The sequence below is a fragment of the Silurus aristotelis genome, assembly GCF_946808225.1.
Source record: "Silurus aristotelis genome assembly, chromosome: 16".
Taxonomy (NCBI): Eukaryota; Metazoa; Chordata; class Actinopteri; order Siluriformes; family Siluridae; genus Silurus; species Silurus aristotelis.
The window spans coordinates 20,040,940-20,059,459 of NC_139589.1; the positions used below are offsets into that span (position 1 = coordinate 20,040,940).

At 39.6% G+C, this 18,520-nt stretch overlaps 2 protein-coding genes across 3 annotated transcripts; one reads left to right on the plus strand and one right to left on the minus strand.

Moving 5' to 3' along the window:
• The first annotated feature begins 215 nt into the window (after positions 1–215).
• Positions 216–3,388, plus strand: mlana (melan-A). The gene is made up of 5 exons (XM_083564222.1): positions 216–365; positions 516–588; positions 906–1,002; positions 2,264–2,383; positions 3,209–3,388. Exons 2-5 carry the CDS (start codon positions 521–523, stop codon positions 3,275–3,277), a joined length of 354 nt encoding a protein of 117 aa, XP_083420348.1. The 5' UTR covers positions 216–365; positions 516–520; the 3' UTR covers positions 3,278–3,388.
• Positions 3,389–4,067: 679 nt separating this feature from the next.
• On the minus strand, positions 4,068–15,418 carry brd10 (bromodomain containing 10). 2 transcript variants are annotated; one of them, XM_083563935.1, is made up of 9 exons: positions 14,925–15,418; positions 12,974–13,629; positions 12,244–12,444; positions 10,209–11,623; positions 9,486–9,565; positions 8,899–8,988; positions 8,614–8,729; positions 8,316–8,500; positions 4,068–8,127 (listed from the first exon to the last, which is right to left on the minus strand). In XM_083563935.1, the coding sequence occupies exons 2-9, from the start codon at positions 13,537–13,539 to the stop codon at positions 4,652–4,654; spliced, it is 6,129 nt and encodes a 2,042-aa protein (XP_083420061.1). In that variant the 5' UTR covers positions 13,540–13,629; positions 14,925–15,418; the 3' UTR covers positions 4,068–4,651. The 2 variants fall into 2 exon arrangements, with proteins under 2 accessions (XP_083420061.1, XP_083420062.1); XM_083563936.1 differs by having other exon boundaries at positions 14,876–15,408.
• Between the last annotated feature and the right edge of the window lie 3,102 nt (positions 15,419–18,520).

Genomic DNA, 18,520 nt, shown 5'->3' on the forward strand with positions numbered 1-18,520 from the left:
TTTATTACTTTTGATCACTATTATTTAATTGTCTTTTAATGTTATTTAAATGTTACTTTGGGCCGCTTGTCTTGGATGGTGTTAAAATAATAGGAATGTAAAATGTATTTTCTGAATTTTGTGCCTCAAAGTCGATAGAACAAAGAGAGGTATTTAAAGTGTGTGTGTGTGTTTCGTGTCAATTACCTCAGTGGCTTAAGAGAGTAAAACCCGTGATGGTCATGAGAAGAAGTATGTGTGTGAGAAAAAAAGGAGAGAGGGGGGGGCGAGAGAAAGAGAAGAGAGAGAAGGAAAAGAACTGGGCTGCATTCACTTCTTTCTTTCTCTGCTCAAGTGTGTGCCTGTAATCAAATTATCCAATTCAGGTAAGATTTCACAGCAATATTATTCTCATACAGATCCGTTTGATCTCATTTGCACGGTGAATTCATTTGGAAAATAATTAGCAATTACTTAAAATGTTAACGATCAATTAAAGGATGGTTTTATTTATTGTATTTATTGATTGTATATAGGAGCCATGCCTCGTGGGGACTTCACTGTTCATTTTGCAAGCAGAGGACGTGGCAACCTCATCAGAGCAGAGGAGTAACTTTACTTTTATATGATTGATATTTGTATTAATATTTTACTATGTAATCTCCATGTTTTGGTGATTAGTGTCGTCCTCCTCTAGCACACCCATTTACTCCACATACTTAGTTTATGGCACTGTGGAGCTGAATGAAGAGTTTTAACACAGCAAAAAGACAAATATGAAATTGTATTAGAGTAATTCATCTATTTAAAGTGTGTATATAGACATACGTGTGTGTGCTGCTTATAAAGGACATAACTTAGACAAACAATATAATTGAATGTAAATGACATATACTTAAGAGGGATGGTGGTAATTTGTGTTTCAGAGCTGCTGGAATCGCTTTCCTGGCCATTGTCCTTACAGCACTGTTCTTTCTTGGCTGCTGGTACTACCGCAAACGCAGTGGGTATAGAATGATCCAGGTGAATACCATTTTTACTGTATTACAGTGAAACAAACAAGAACTATTCATTATATACAAGCTTTTAGGAAGATCTGCTATGTATTCTGAATCTTTTATAATCTAAACTAAAGCCTTTGACAAAGCAGCCACTAAATAATCAACAATGCAGTAAAGCAATAGAACCCCATTCAATAGAATCACATCCTGAGGTGCTTTATTTTCCTCATACCACAGCAATTTGCACAAAACCTTTTTGAATGTATTAAACTAATACTTTTACGTTTTTGGTTTATAGGTATGTTTACTGATGTAAAGAATCTATGACGCAACTTATTTCTGGTTATCACTTACATTTCTAACAACAATTAGAGAGAAAAAAAAATGTTAAATAAATCATAAATAAAATGATTACTCGCAGAAAGCTTTAACAGAACCCTCCTTATCTGGAGAATCCACCATACAACTCCCTATATTAGTCCCAATCAAAACGGCAATGTAATAAAACGAGTGCATTCATGATAACGATGCATCCGAAACCATGAAATCTTTACCTGAAATGTAACTATGAATTCCGAATCAATTTTATTATAAATTAAATGTAACTATGAAAATGAATGACTAATGGAGTAACTACAAAGTCTGCATTTTGTTCAATTATGCCAAAAAAAAAAAAATTTTTAAACAAACTTACTACAAAAAATTACATTAGTTGACATAGACAATGGAATTAATACTAGACATCATTTGCACAAACTCAGTCAATATTAAAACAAGAAATAATAACTTGTTGGGATGTTGGGAAGCGAATGTAAGTAAATATTTTATTACATTTACATAATAGCTGCTAGAGTTTTAGGAAAATTCATGTTAATATCGCTGTCTATCTGCACGATGTAGAATATTAGTACCTATTTTTTATTTCATTTGAATGTAACCGTTAGTGAACGAGCCCATTTTTTCCCCATAACCTATTAAAAGTTAATGCTGTTTAAACTACTACTAACATTCATTCAATTTTTATTATTCATATAGCAACTTTTAGTGAGTTGCACCAAACACCAAAACTAAGATTCAAATACCTTCGTGAAATGGGTACAGCAACAGCAAAAAAAGGTCTTTGTATACATGTTACTTGTTAAATCGAATGTTTCACCCCAAAATAAAAAAGTATATTAAAAAAATAAAAGATTTTAGAGCTCAGCTGACTGGAATTCTGAGGCTTGTGTTGGTCATGCTGAGGCTCATGTGATGTAAAACAGCTTTTTGTTTCGTTCCCACAGAACTCCAGAGGCCCGAGTCTATCCTGGAGGGGACTCATGAGATCAGGGCAGTACAGTGAACTAGGGGCAGCAGGAGATAATAAAATGGCCCTTAATGAATTCAGCAACACCCAATCTGCAGTAAGAAACCTGATGTATAGATTTTAGAGGCCTTTCGCTAGCAGTTCAATTGTAATGCAAATTTTTATACCAGTTGCATTTTGGTTAATATCGTCCAGTTTTTTTTTTTCTCTCTACTTTATAAATGTGTACTACACACATTTAAAGCTCCAGCTCTTGAACGATCATGATCTTCAGATTCACCCAAAGTATTTATTTTGCTCTAAAGGCCATATTCAAAGTAGGCAGTATATGATATCTGCCATTTGGAGTTAAGATGAATAACCACAGGGCTAAGAGTTAAATTACTATCCGCAATATGCATCTTATTCGAACACTATTTGACTTGTTGTTGCTTATAATATGAAAGAAATGTCTGACACACAATGTCCACATAAATGAAATTTCTTTGATGGCCTAATCTTTTGTATAAGAGTTTGCACTCAACTCCAACATGTCATGTAGCTTTATATATTTACTGTAGTTTAAAAGATCTGCACTTTGTACATCCATTTTTCCATTCGTGTGGTCTCACGTTGGATTTTTTAAAAAGAAATTGCGAGTTGTCTCATGAGCACCAATAATGATATAGAGAATAGTCATGTGACTTGCAGAAAGCATTTGAGTTGCTGTATGAGGCAAGCAGTTAGTACTGAGAGAGTAAGAAGTTGTGGTAATCGAATAAATTATTACCATTCTCTGGAAAAAAAAAAAATCCTTACTGGCTTAACTAGGGGTTCTTTATTATTAATCTCAATTAAAAAAAAAAATTTTTTGGATGCTTTTACTGTCTTGAGTTTCAGTGCTCTCCTAAAACCTCTTTTTTTATTAAAAAAATGTTTGCAGTTCCCAAATGCACCACCAGCCTATGACAAGATTACAGCTGGATCATCACCACCACCTTACTCACCCTAAAGAAGAAGAATCCAATCAACCTTATTTGTTTTAACCTTCTGTGGGATTTTGTCATTTAAATGGTGCGAGATACGCAAAAAACATCAATAAAGAAATTCATAAAAATCTGAACCCATCTATTAAAACCGGTGCTGTTAGCCGTCTTGGACTGAAAACCCATTTACGAATGTGTTTTTTTAAATGCGATTTCCACAAGACTGAAAAGAAAAAGAAATACGTTGTGTATCAATGACAAAGTTCTACGAAGGATAAAATATGTAACCTATATGTCAGCAAATCAAAGCCGTACAGGAGGTGTATTAACGAATAGCATTTGTTTTAGCCTAGTGCCAAGTCACAACTTTTAAAATCCTGACGCGTTCGCACTAACGACAGTGTCGCAACATTTCTTACAGCCTTTGATATACATTTTCTGAAAGACAAGTTCATCACTTGAGAAAGTGGTATATCTTAGTAATCAAGGATACTTCAGCCATCTCAGGATATAACTCAGAACAACAATATACATTCAACAAACCCTGCAGAGATTAGCTCAGGCAAACTAGCAGTGGTGTTTAAAGTGTTCAATCACACTGCATGTGCTTTCTATTACTTACAGCGCACTCTCCTAATACATACACTCGTTCTTCGCTCGACTTTTCGAATGTGTTTTTTCAATCCGTTGTGTTGATCTGGTGTGAACCTTATTAAAGTTAATATAAAAACCTTGCTTCTGAACTCATTGCCGAATAAACAATACAATCCTTTGTGATAAGGAACAAAGCACTGGATTTATTTCCAAACTCCGATCCAAGTGATCCAAAATGTTTATTTTTTTGAAAGGTCCATGGCAGACATTGTGTTAAATAAATGCAAATTCTAACTTTAAATCATACAGTAGCATTTTACTCTGCATTGCGTCTTCCGATGTGCAAAAGGAAACATCAAGTCATATCAAACTCGAATCTATTATCGAAAACCATTGACACGAAGTGTAAGTGCGTAAAACAGATCTGGTAGACGTACACTAACAGCATTTGAAAGATTGAACAGGAATTGCTTAATGAACGTTATTTTTTAAGTGCTACAAAATTCCTTCTAAAATTCTCTTCTGAAGTAAAACTTGAAGCTTGAGGAAGAAAAAAAAAAAAGAAAAAGTAAAGAAAAGCACAACAAAAATATTTTACTATATACAATACTGGCCGTTCTAATTCAATTAAAAACTTGACAGTGTTTCCCCACCATAGGTGTCCGATATACAAAGTCCAATATACAAAATAGTGCTTCTATAAACAGTTTGATCTAAAAAACAAAACAAAAAAAAAGATGGGGGGAGGGGTGGTGTATGATCATTCAATTAAATGAATGATTTAATTCATATTTTTAGTAACTAGGTCACTCTGGATTATCTGACGTTACCATTCTGTGTGAATCTAGTGTGTGCAAAGCGAGTGTGTTAGTGGTGGTCACGGCCACTGTCGTTTTGTCTGTCGTCTCCGATAGATTTTGTGGGGATGAGCATCTCAGCGAGTTCAAAATGGCACCGTCTGGACTTAATAACAGTTTACTGATATTTTGCTCGTCTGAGACTTGTGTTGAAGCCTTGCTTTTAACTTGTACTGGATGCTCAGGGACTGTCATTCTGATATGTCCAGGTTGCACAGGCCTAACTGGTTGACAAGTTGACATTAGACGAGTGTTAATAGATGGAGATATCGTTGCAACACAAGTGGTTTGAGAACTGTTGACTGAACTGCTAATTGGTGGTACAGTTGCCACAGGAAGTGTCTGCATCCTTGATATTGTACTACACAGGGGCGACACTGTGACCACCGGGGATGGCCAGGAAATCACAGTTTTTGCCGCTGCTACACTTGGTTTTTCTTTCTGTAAAAGATCTGGAGTGGTCATGCTCGGTAAACAGCTCTGTGACTGAGCAGAAGCTGTGGCGTTTTCCTTCGGGCAGGTGGTGACACTACATGAAGAAGCAGCGGAGTGTTCTTTCACTTCAGGGAGCAAAAAAGAAGGAAGTCTTAAAATATGGCCCAAGCTTTGCTGCACAGAAGAGTGAGGAGTTCCTAACTGAGACGTAAGAGGAGAGGAATTCATGGAGACTGATGGTGACCTGACTGCAGTTAAAAGATTAACAGATTGTTCACTCTTTGCTGAGATGGCTGCTGGTTGCCTAATAGATGTTTCCTGTGCCCTTATAAAAGGTGCTACCATTCTCAGACCTTGAACAACCGACGAGGCAGGAGGAATCAGAGTACCTGCCACCTTTGGGGCAGGATATACATGATTTGGCCCCACTTGGCCAGTGGGCTGCACAGTAGGACTAGAGATAAGAAGGATGTGACCACCGGGTGCAAGTCCTTGAGGGGGTACCACAAACCTCGTGTTGTTAATTAACAGTTGAGTTCCAGGAGCGAGTGGAGCAGTAGTATTGATCAGAACTTTATCCTGAACTGTCGTGGCTCCAGATATGGTGTTTATTGGAGATCCCAATGTAGAAGCAATCAGTGATGGGGTTCCAGTAGAAGGGTTGTCTAAAACAGGTTTTGAAGGTGTGGTGCTCAAAGCTAAAGGCTGAGCGACCCTTGTTATAGAGCTGGTGATAGGAGGTTTAATAGCTGTTAAAGGCAAACTAAGAGATGTACCATCTAATGGTTTGTCCTGCATTCCTCCTCTTGCTAAAATACCTTTGTTTATTGGGCTTCCTAATACAGAACAGCCGATATTTGGAGCTGAACCGCTAACTAGCTTGGATCTATTATTTAGAATGTCTGATATGGACATGGAGGTTGGCAAAGAGTAAGACGTGCTCTTTTGTTGCACTGCTGAGGAGGCCATGTGGCCAGTGGAAAAAGTAACACTTTTGCCATCATCACTTGCAGTAGCTTTGAGGGGACCATTGACATTCACTGGTGATCCGATATTTGCCGCAGAGTTGCTGTTCTGGACAAAATAATGTCCGTTTGATGTTGCAAGTACATTGGATACCACCAGAGGTGCAACTCTTGTAGCAGTTTCTGCTGTCGTTTTGCTTGTGATAGTTGGTCTGTGTAGTATTCTAGCTGTTAATCCAGAAAGGTTGTTGGCTTGAAGTCCAGTCGGAATACCAGTTGTGTAACCAATGGCTTGTCCAAGGTTCGGTCTGACTTTCATGACTGATGAAGTTGTTGTGGGAGTAACGCTAGACTCTGATGATACCAACCCTTCAGAAACAGTAATCGTAGAACAGGCAGAGCCAGCTTGAGTCAAAAACTTGACCTTCGATCCTTGAAAAGCAGAAGCAGAAGTAGTAACGATACTTGACACTGACGCTGGGACTGTTGTAGTGGACGCGACTAGAACTTTCTTAAAGCTAGACGGATCTGTGCGGGTATCTTGGGGTCTCTTTTGAGCAAGTCGAATTATATTTTCAGAAGCAGCAGTCTGGACAGGCATCCCAGATGAAGGGAAATTAGCATTGGTTTTTGAGTTGGATGAAATTAGCGAATTGATGCCAATTAATATCTGGGCATTTTTCGTTGTATTATCAGAAACAGACCCGGTTGAGAAAAGCAAGTCTTTGTTAAAGGGTACTGTATTATTTAATGTTTCTATTAGAGGAGAAGGTTTCACTGGATTGGCACTTTTTAAAACGGAGTTAATGGAAGCTCCTTTGTCCTTTAGAGAAGAGTCAAAAGGCAATAACTTTGTAGTTGTAATTTGAGCCGTTGATGGTGCTAAAGTAGACGGCTTGGACACCAGGAAAGCTTGAAACTTAGGAGCGAGAGTGAAAACTGGGCTGGACGGTAAAACACACATACCACTACTGTCTGAATTCTGTACCTTCACTACTCCTGTGTTTCCTCCTCTGGTTGTGACAAGGATGGACTGTGAGTCTCTGATGCAAACCGTCTTTAACTCTTGATTGAGATCACATTTGTTGAGAACAGTAGTGGCTGAAGTCGATGTAGTGGACCCCTTCAGGGTTGGCTCAGCATTATTTTTACGAGCAGGCGAAACTCCACAAGATACCGATTTTTGCAAACCAGGTGAAGCAGCGGATGAGGTCATTACCGTTCTAATATTTTTAAACGGAGACACTTGCTGGACTGGGATCTTATTTTCTCCTGCAGGGAACCCTGAAGTGTTGAGCAAAAGTGTAGCAGGCTTGTTTGGGGGAGCAGCAGTAATACTAGGTGGTTGTTGAACTTGTTTTTCCTCAGTGTTTTGAAGGAGTAAATTTGTGGGAAGAATAATAACCTGCTGCATTGCTTTCTCCACTGTTTTCTGAGGATTTGCTGGCTGCACCGAAAACTTAACCGGTGTGCCATTATTCCTAACCACACTCAGGCCTTCTGGAGCATTGTATACAATCTGCATGGGCCTCTGTACAGATGATGGTATGGAAGCATGTGTCTGGATGGAGACAGGTCTTGGTTGTGGTGCAGGATGACAAACTGCTGTGGGTTGAGGTGTGGTTAAAGCCGTCGAAACCATCTGACATTGATCCGCCACAGTGACCTTTGGGTGACTTATTAGGGTTACTTTATTTCCAACGCTCTTGGCAAACAGTGCCTGAATTGGATTGCAGCGCCTCAAACCACCCAGAGGCGCAGTGACTGCTGATGTGGTTTCAGTACTTGAAGCGTTTGCTCCAGTTGTAATTTGGTCCCTTGATGTAACCTGTGTTTTTTGTTCAGGGGTCACGAAATTATCATCGAACATCTTTCCTTTTTTGCTAAGACTGAAGTCTTCATCTGGGCCACCGCTCTGACGACGCTTTGCGCTTCGAGTAAAAGGTCCAGATTCACTCAAAGCTCGGTCTTCTGGTCTGCTAATTAAGTGTCCTAATGACTCATTTCCAATGTAATGTTCACAGTCTGCAAAAATGAGAACAAGAACAAACCATTTATTTATTTTAATTTCACATTATTTTTTTTGTGAAAGAAGACAGATAATACAAATGATGGACTAAAAAACCTTTAAAACGCAATTAAAGAGAGAATAAAATTGGCCTTCCTGTGATTTAATAAAAAGAAATCAATTCTTGAATTCTCATATTCATCACCTGCTGTTCCCCTGAAAATCCTTTCTGGTTTGTCTTCGTCCTTCAACTCTCTGCTAATCTCTGTGGACAAACAGCTTTCTTTAGATGCATCTCCCTCTGATTCGAATGCTACCCAGTCCTCTCGAACAAAGTTTTCATATTCAGGATGCTTTGTAAAGTCGTCATTTTCCTTTCTCAGTCGGGCCCTAATGAGAGAACAGACCACGGTTGGTTTTTATGCCAATAGTTAACAAAAATTTTATTTTTTTTTCCCAGCAAATACTGCCAAGATACAAATCCAAATTATATGCTTTCTTACCTGTTTCTGTGAAAGACCTTGAGTAATTTGGGTTCCCATGGCAACAGCTCATTCAGCAGTCTTATGAGAGTAATGTGAAGCTCCTTCACTGCTTTTCTCTTAATGTACCACCTTTCCTGAATTGTCCAATAAGAAAAACACTTTGAATGGAGAACTGTGATTTTTCTTTTCTTTTTTTCAAACTGGCATCCAAACTTTAGGATGATCTACAAAGCTAAAAACGACGATTAAAACAAAAGGTAAATCAATGTGTGTGTAATTGTGAGAATTCCCCCTCTTACTAACACATCTCTTTTTGGTGCTCTCCAACTCGTCTAGCTCATCCTCAGTTTTACTGATAAGGTCCCTCAGTTCATCCAAACTAGTGCAGACCAACTATAAAGGGGTAAAACAGAATTGGGTGACTGAAGAAGGACAAACAGAAGACAAGGAACACATAACTGATAAATAGTGTTTACAGTGCAATGCTTGTGGGTGCATTTAAAATAGCAAAGACATTAGGATTAAAAATAAACGTGATATTAAAAGAAAAACCTGCATTCTTTGCATCAGATCTATCTTCACATCCAGATCGAGTTATGAGCTTACAGTAGAGCTGTATATTTGTATTTTACTAACAAAGTGATTACTTCAGTCATGGTAACTTTTGGAATGAAGATAGAAAAAAGTTATTCTCATCCTACACATGCATGCTCCGACCACCAAGAAGTGCATTACTGCTGCTCCCAAGAAGCCATGGTACCAGACTATGTACTAGTAATGTACGCCTGGGCCTGCTTTGACAAATGGCTTAACCCTAGTAACATACATGTTCCTGTATGTGTGTCTATATTGCATACACTTTTGTGCTTTTTGAGCATCGCATCATTTACCTTAAACGTTGGCTCCACTGGGAGTTGCGAAGGATAATCCTGATTTGTGTCTTGGGTTTTCTTAAGAACTACCTTTCTTCCTGTTTATAGAAAATGAAACAACATAGCACCAATTTCATAACACTTATTTAACAGCCCTGGTTTAGATGTGTAAAAAAAAAAATGATGTTATTAGGCCTGATACAAGCCTCGCAAAATGATACTGCTTCTACCTCTGGGCTGCTACGCAACGTACGTACTGTGTCCAAAGGTTGAGCAATAATGTATTATGGGCTGTTGCAGTATCATTTTTTCCCAAGTTTGTTTCCTTCTGATTAGCATAACATTTTGGAATATTATGTAAGCTTGCTTCAAAACATTTCTCACTTGCAAAATTCCTGCGCTGTATTTTCTAGTGCTGCCACCTAGTGGGCATAGTTTCTGCTCATAATAAATAGAAACAAAATTTTTTTTGCCAATAGTTCAGCCAATGAGATTCTGTCTTATATCTAGTTGTTTTACAATGCAAATGTGTAAAACCCAATGTAATGTACAACCACAATTCAAAATGCAGCTGCCTATAATTTGACAAAGCGTTCAGAGCAAAAATAAAAATAAAAAGAATAGGAAAAACGTCCTAAAGAAATACATGTTTAATTAAAATTATTCCGATGTCTATTTAATTAATGCACTTTCTAACCAGTGGCAATAAGTTAAGCAACTATACAAATATTTCTCTCTCACCTAACTTGTGTTTCTTTCTTTTATCCTTTCTCTTCAGATCAGCAGCAACTTTACACGTGGTGCTTTTAGCCACTCTGGTCTGTCTGAGCTTTTTCAGACCGAGCTTGCTTTTCCCGGCCTTGACTCTGTGCGATTTTTCATTCATTTTCTTCCTTCTCTTTTTTTTGGACGGTATTTTCCCCTTTTCAGCACTTGAGTAGCCGCTTTGTCCAAAACCCACGATCTTGTCTGCTTCAGCTGTGGAACAAAAGCATGAGAGAGGCTCTGGAGTTGTGAGAGAATCCATGGAACATTTAGAGTAAAGCTGTCCGATTTGGCAAGATGACCCGTTATTTTTTGCGGCGCCCACGTCTGATGGCAGCAAATCTTCTGAAGCATTTGCACTTTGAGAATGGGCAGGAAATTTGCCCGTGTAACAATTTTTGCCAACTCTAAGGCAAGGTTCACAGTCGGTGTCTTCCTCGTCTTCTTCTTTCCATTCACGGCTTTGCTTTACCTCCGTGTGTTTGTCCTTGATGCTTTCAGGACTTGACAACTCCTCCTTACAAGGGAATGGAAATGTGTCAGGATCTTTCCAATCTACCTCGCTTTCATCCGAGCCATCGTCTTGGACTCTCAGACAGAATTCCCAGTTTCCCTCTTTGACCTCTGAACAAGTGCTTAAGTTCTCCCCTGTCCTGTCCACCCCTTGAGGCTCTAGTTTCTTTACAGAAAAGGCTGCCAAGGGGAATTCCAGTGGCAGACACGGACTCTGGCGATATATACGCAAATCTGCCCCGCAGAAATGTGGGAAGTGTATGTACGTGTTCTCTTGACTGTCATAGCCCAAGATGGACTCTCGGCACTCGTGAATAGGTTGTCCGAGCACGGCATCCTGCACGTCCTTCTGAGTCTCGTAGATATTGTCACAAAGGCCCTTAAGCAACCAAACGCGCTGGTTGAAGGGCAACAAATGGAACGGTTTCTCTTCCAAAGGACTTGTTTCTCCGAGGGTCCAAAAAAAACGATGGCAAAGTCCTAGATGTTCAGCACAAGCCTCTTGGTCCTTGGCTCGACCTATAGCTTGGTACCATCCCAAGACTTTCTGCCTCAACTCCGCCTCCCAGCGACGATAAGGCAACGCTGGACGCCTGTGGAGTGTCATTCTTCGATGCGGAGAGCAAAGCAGGGAGGTCATTACCTTGGCCAAGAAAGAGCTACAGCGAGGCATTAGCAGGCAGCGTTCCAATTCATAGAACACGATCTCCGGGAGGTTGAGGGCTGTTTGGGCCAGACACAAAAAGTGTCCGACCGCAGGAAGTTCCCACATGGTCCCTATGGGCCATGGCTCTGCTAGTGAGAGCAGTGAGCGCTCCCATTCCTCCACTTCTTTGGCTGAAGCCTCTCCAGCCTCCTTCTTCTCAAGGTCTCGCTGCCTAGACGTCAAAGAGCATGATTATACAGGAGGTTGTATATAACAAAAATTTATTTGGTGACATTTTTTGGACCACAGATAAAGATTTCATTTCATGTTTTCCTGATTATGTTTTTGAGTGACTGAATCTGTAATCTACTCTAAAAGGTCACAAGTAGCACAAAAAAAATTCTTGTTATTTCAAATGTTCTCACTATACAATTGTTTCCTCTGCTTAGTCATGTTTTTTCCAGCACTATAGCAAATGAATAAGCTCACAAAGTGTTACAGCACATTGAAATGACTGTCATTGTTGCCAAAAAATATAAGCTATGGAAAAGTTTAAATAGCTGACATGTTTTTTCCTTTAATCCTAGAAGTGAAAACTGTTAACTCCAGAGTTCTGTCCATTCTTCAAGAGAATGACAAAATAAGATTGTAAAATCTTCACTTTACAACCACTCGACTATTGTTTTAAGAAGAAAACGACTCAAGAAACTTCTTTCTTTCCTCACAAGAACTAGTAGCTCTCACAAATATGGGGTAAAAAATCAAACATAAACGGCTGAAGGTTTGGAAACTTGCAAGCGTACGAACATGTAATTGCGTTTGTACATAGTCTATCAAAATCACCCAATTGACCTTTTCTCCTCCTTGGCCCTCTGTTGTTCCTCCAATCGAAGTGCTTGCACCATGATGGACTCGGAGCCGCACACAGAAATGGCTGCCAAGTTTCGTGGTGCAGATCGGCGTCTAGTGGAAATGCCGACCGGTGCTTTTTCATCTTCAGTGCCAAAACGACCCCTGGAAGTCACGGCCAAGGATGTTTTTTCTCTCAGTGTCCTATTAAAATTGGATTAAGAAATAAGGGGGGTAGGGGGGTGGGGGGGGGGGGGAACTGATCAGACATTTTCCGTTTGGAGTGTGTGCCCTTTCCAAAGACAAAAAATTACTATAGAAGGAAATACACATTTCCTGTCTAACCTCGTTTACATAGCAAATATTCAAGGCGCATATAACTCAGACACATTTTATAAAAATACCTCTGAAACACATCCAAGCCTAATTATATTGTTTGTATATTAAAACAAGTTTCATACCGTGTATAGTTTTAAAGCTCTGTTGCCTATTAATAAAAACATATATTGGCAAACACCTAGTCATTATTTAAAAAATAATCTCATACAATACTGTAACTATTGCTTAGGTAATTGCTACAATATGAACATTTCATATTAAAACGCTTTTTATTGGCACCCAATTTGTTCTGCCTGTAAACTGTATTTAATGCCGTTCTTTTTGCAAGGTCTCATGGCAGTGAATTGATGGGCATCAACTATTCAATTGTAATCGATTTATCTGCCATGCTTACCTTGAGAGCAGAGTTAACTTCTGCTCCAGGATGAGCTCCAGTTTTTGTGCCTGTTTGGAGAGCCAGTGATCAAAACCATGATACCTATAGCAGTTCTCCAACATCTGGCGAAAATCGGCCACAAATTCCGTGATGCTTTCATAGTCCCGCTTGACAAACTTGTCGTCTATCTTTTTCAAGCACATTTCATTTCCAGCTTTATCGCCAACAGGGAACCAAAAAGGGGCAGTCACAGCTTTGTGTTTCTCCAGAAGAAGACTTTGGAATATTCTAGAGGCCTGCTGTATTTCTGGTGTGAAACTAGCCTTATGAGCATCGTCACCATTTTCAGGTATAGAGCAACTCTCCTCTGAGATGTCCAGCATGTCCAAATCACAGTGTGAAATTCCACTCTGCGATTCCAACCCAGGAGAGTTGCACAGTTTTTCTGTAATTTGTAAACATTCATTGCCGTGATATTTCGACCCAGCCTGGTCAAACAGTGTGCTCCTACTCAGACGCTCCTCAAAAACCAGATGTTTCATTGCGCTCTCATTTTTATCACCCCCATCGATGTGCACCTTCATCTTCTGTTCATATGTTTAGGATAATGAAGATCCAGATCATCAGAGTGGATTCAAGTCATCATCTGCCACCAAATAAAGCCATAATTGTTCCTAAAAGAGAATTGTTCATTTCATAATTAAATTAGTAAATAGAACTCAATGTTATTTCAACTAAAACAAGCATTTTAGATTATAATTACAAAAGAAAATTTAGAAACTGTTTCTTTGCCAACAGCAATAAACACCTGGAAAAGATTAAATTATATAAGCCTTTGTGTTGATTGAGATGGTTTGGACATGTGCAGATGAGGGACATGGGGTATATATCGGTAGGAGAATGCTGAGGATGGAGCAACCAGGAAGGAGGAAAAGAGGAAGACCAAGGAGGAAGTTTATAGAAGTGGTGAAGGAAGACATGCAGGTAGTTGGTTTGAAAGAGGCAGATGTAGAGGACAGGGGGGTATGGAGACGGATGACGACCCCTAATGGGAGCAGCCGTTGTTTTTGAAACTTTGGTTTCATGGGTTACAGGGACCTGCATCTCTAATTTAATGGAGGTGCGTTAGTGCCTATTGAATTTGTAGCTTTCAAAAAAGCCAGAAATGCACCGTCAATGCTGGAAGGCATACACAGGTTTTAAAGCAAAAAAAATCATTCATTTAGACAAATCTTGTTGAGGATAGACCTTGCAAATTTCAGCAAGACAATTCTAAACGGCATACTGCATCAATTACGACACCTTCGCAGTAGAAGAGTCCAGACCTTTCACCAACTGAAAACACTATCATTAAAAACAAAAAATAAAACAAAGAAGACCCAGGACTGCTGCACAGCTAGAATCCTGTACCACACAAACAGGGCAACGTTCCCAAACTCCTGTCAAATTCTAAATGACCTTGTATTTATCAGATATTTTCTATGCCTTATTGTGAATAAAATATGGGTTTACACAAATTGCAAATAAATCTGCTTTTATTTACAATTCCCCAACTGTGTTGTGACTTTGATACATGTAAAATTAAAAAGAAAAAAAAATAGGAAACCAGTGCTTCATGGAGCCTTGAAGAAAATAAATATCTACTTTAAAAGGGTTCAACAAAACATGAGAAACACAATGTCAAAAGGAAAGCTGGATATAATCAACTAACTATCCATACTAAGTTACTAAACTAAAGTGTGCTGAAATAATGACTGGGAAATGCGACCAATGATGCGAAAAGAGAAGCAGAGAAGCCCAAGTGCTCGAAAGTGTGTCACAGGGGTTTGGTTTAACCAGGAACATTGTTGTAGTGTGAGTTACACGCCTGTGGTATATGCTCGCGTTACACGGTGGCGTTACATTGTTTACGTAACGCACTTTGTGTTACAGCTCCGAGCTCCGGCAGCGGCAGCGGTGTTGTTGTTACCTCGGAGTCTGGCTTCAGCGCTCCGCCCGGTTATGGAGCTGCATGTCTCCCATCCAGCCATCACACATGAGCAGCACAGCACCAGCACCGAACATCTCCAAATCACCCATTACAGCACCGCGGCGGCTTTAAACCCCCCCTTCTCTCTCACACACACTCCCAGCTAACCGAGCGAACCCCCCAGGTCTATTTCAACACCGCTCGGCTAACCAGTTAGCCGCTTTCAGCCTCCTGCACCGCACTTCCAACGTCGACTGCAACACCAGACGTTGCTATTGCAATAAAAGCTATAACATTCCCCCCCTTACTCACTGACTAAAGTTATGTCTAATCACAGAAAGACGCGCCTGTCACTCAGGTAGCCTACTAGCTTAACGCAGAGCTAGCGTTAGCATTAGCAATAGCGTCCCTACTAAACTAATAGAAGAGCCGAGCGCTTTTTTTTTTTAACTCAGAGAAAAGCGCCAGGGTTGCCAGGTCTGTTTCAGATCCCTCCGCCTGGAACACACCCTGCGATCAGAAGCGCAACTGTTCAGCGCCTTATTCTGTTTTACTACTGCCATAAAAAATAGAACCATAAAATAATCCGAATAAATCAGCTTTCAGAGTTTCATCTTTACCTCTGTTACACATCACTGTGAGTGAGCACACATTTATTTTGTTTATACGCATTTTTGTGTTCCTTTTATTTTAAGAAATTGTATTAAATCTAATTGCATTTTGTTTCATTTCTTTCGATTCAATTTTCTGAGTTTTATTTCATTTCTTTAATTTTCCTAAATGCATTACATTTTCTTTTCTTGTTATTCATTTAATGTTGTTTTATTTTATTTCAATTTTTTAAATGTTATTTTATTTTATTTTATTTTTCTTCACCACTTTTAATAATGGTTATTGTAAAAAAAAGATTCTTCTCCCATTAGGGGTCGCCACAGCGGATCATCCGTCTCCATACCCCCCTGTCCTCTACATCTGCCTCTTTCAAACTAACTACCTGCATGTCTTCCCTCACCACATCCATAAATCTCCTCTTTGGTCTTCCCCTTTTCCTCCTTCCTGGTGGCTCCATCTTCAGCATTCTCCTACCAATATACCCCATGTCCCTCCTCTGTACATGTCCAAACCATCTCAATCTCGCCTCCCTCACCTTGTCCCCAAAACATCCTACATGGGCTGTCCCTCTAATAAACTCGTTTCTAATTCTGTCCATCGTCGTCACTCCCAATAAAAATCTCAACATTTTCAGCTCTGCTACCTCCAGCTCCACCTCCTGTCTTTTACTCAATGCCACTGTCTCTAAACCATACAACATCGCAGGTCTCACCACAATCCTATAAACTTTCACTTTCACTCTTGCAGATACTCTTCTATTACAAATCAATCCTGCTATCACTCTTCTCCACCCTGCCTGCACTCTTTTCTTCACTTCTCTAACACATTCTCCATTACTTTGCACTGTTGACCCCAGGTACATACACTCATCCACGTTCACCTCCTCTTCTCCCTGCAACCGCACCCCTCCACTGCCCTCCCTCTCATTTACACACATGTACTCTGTGTTACTCCTACTGACTTTCATTCCCCTTACCTCCAGCGTGTACCTCCACTGCTCTAGGCTCTTCTCAACCTGCTCCCAACTCTCACCACAAATAACAATATCATCCACAAACATCATAGTCCATGGAGACTCCTGTCTGACCTCGTCCGTCAACCTGTCCATCACCACTGCAAACAGGAAAGGGCTCAGAGCCTAACCTTGATGCAGTCCAACCTCCACCTTGAACCAGTCTATCGTTCCTCATACATGTCCTGCACCACCCTCACATACTTCTCTTACACACCTGACTTCCTCATACAATACCACAACTCCTCTCTCTTTCTCTATACTTCTCCATCAACATTCTCAAAATAAATATTGCATCTGTGGTGTTCTTTCTCTCCATTCCTCAGGCATCCTCTCATCTTCCAGAACTTTGTTAATCAATCTGGTTAAAAACTCAACTGCCATCTCTCCTAAACATCTCTATGCTTCTACTGGTATGTCATCTGGTCCCACCGACTTTCCATTTTTCATCCTACTAATCGCTGCTCTCACTTCCTCCTTACAATATCCTATCCCTTCCTGCTTCACCATCTCCACATCATCCAACCTTCTCTCTCGCTCTCATTTTCCTCATTCATCAGCTGCTCAAAATAATTCCTCCATCTTCTCAGCACGCTGCTATTTCCATCCTTTTAGCAAAATATACCACCATCTGCCCTTCCACATTCCTCTTCTTAAGGCCATACCTACCCCTCACCTCCTCATCACCTCTGTTCCCTTCACCCACATGCCCATTAAAATCCGCCCTAATCACCAATCTTTCATTCCTAGGTTCACCTACCACCACTTCATCTAACTCACTCCAGAATTTTTCCTTCTCCAACATCTCACAGCCCACTTGTGGAGCATAAGCACTGATGACATTTATCATCATCCCTTCAACTTTTAGCTTCACATTTATTACCCTATCAGAATCTCTGTAGACGTCTTCCTCCTCGCATCCTCTTCCTTCGGCAAACAGTAGCCCAATTTCCACCAGCCCTTTGGCTAACGATACCTGTGGCGGTCGTTGGTAACCTGGGCCTCGACCGATCCGGTATGAAATTCTGATTCGTGATCCGCATATTTGATTCCTTCCTAAGGCAACCCTCCCCATTTATCCGGGCTTGGGACCGGCACTAAAAATGTACTGGCTTGTGCAACCCTAATGGCTGCATTCTATTCTATTCTATTCTATTCTATTCTATTCTATTCTATTCTAGTATATAGTATAGCACAATACATACGAATGAGCATTATTTCTGTGTCTGTCTTTAATGTCTGGGTAAATAGAGATAATCTTCAAATGGTAAAAATTTTAATTTTGTAGAGACTTTGCTATTGAGTTTATTGTCATCATACTATATTGCCAAAAATATTTGGACACTAGAAGAAGAAGAAGAAGAAGAAGAAGAAGAAGAAGAAGAAGAAGAAGAAGAAGAAGAAGATCTGCTTTCTTAATAATAAAATAATTAGAAGTAAAATGTAAAATATATTATTTGTTTAAAATATATATTTTTATATACATAAAGTAAGCACCCTCTGCACCTGGTCCTGTGTATGAATTAGAAATTGTCAAAAGATCTGACAAAACAGTACCCCAACAATGACGTCAGAGTTCGTCCGGGTTGCCAAATCCTCAGTCTGAACCTTAACATGTAGACTTTCATTCAGTGCATCAACAAACATAAAAATGTTGGTTCTTGAACCACTGAGATACCTGTTCAACCATTTATTTTATACTTTACCTGTTAAAAACAACATTTTCTGTGAGCACTGTAGCACAATATGTTTATCCGGAAATATCATTCTACCATTTAAAGACCAAAAAAAAAAGTCTTTTTCTTCTTAGTCTGGCAAATAACATTGTTCATTGGTGCATGGAATGGATCATTTTATGTAAATTTTATGTAAATGGATCAAGTTATGTAAATTATACAGTGTGGTTTGCTCAGTCTATTGTATTCGACATAAAGATTTTAAAGCACTATGATTACTGAAATTGTAGTCTGGC

Bases quoted from the DNA above. Each gene is read 5' to 3' on its own strand.
- brd10 (XM_083563935.1), bottom strand. From the start codon at position 13,539: ATGAAGGTGCACATCGATGGGGGTGATAAAAATGAGAGCGCAATGAAA. The intron at 9,566-10,208 runs GTGAGAGAGAAA...TTCTATAAACAG, and splicing joins AAGAAAGAAACACAAGTTAG to GAAGAAAGGTAGTTCTTAAG. The intron at 8,989-9,485 runs GTAAATGATGCG...ACCCCTTTATAG, and splicing joins CAGTGGAGCCAACGTTTAAG to TTGGTCTGCACTAGTTTGGA.
- mlana (XM_083564222.1), top strand. From the start codon at position 521: ATGCCTCGTGGGGACTTCACTGTTCATTTTGCAAGCAGAGGACGTGGC. The intron at 589-905 runs GTAACTTTACTT...TTTGTGTTTCAG, and splicing joins AACCTCATCAGAGCAGAGGA to AGCTGCTGGAATCGCTTTCC. The intron at 2,384-3,208 runs GTAAGAAACCTG...AAATGTTTGCAG, and splicing joins TCAGCAACACCCAATCTGCA to TTCCCAAATGCACCACCAGC.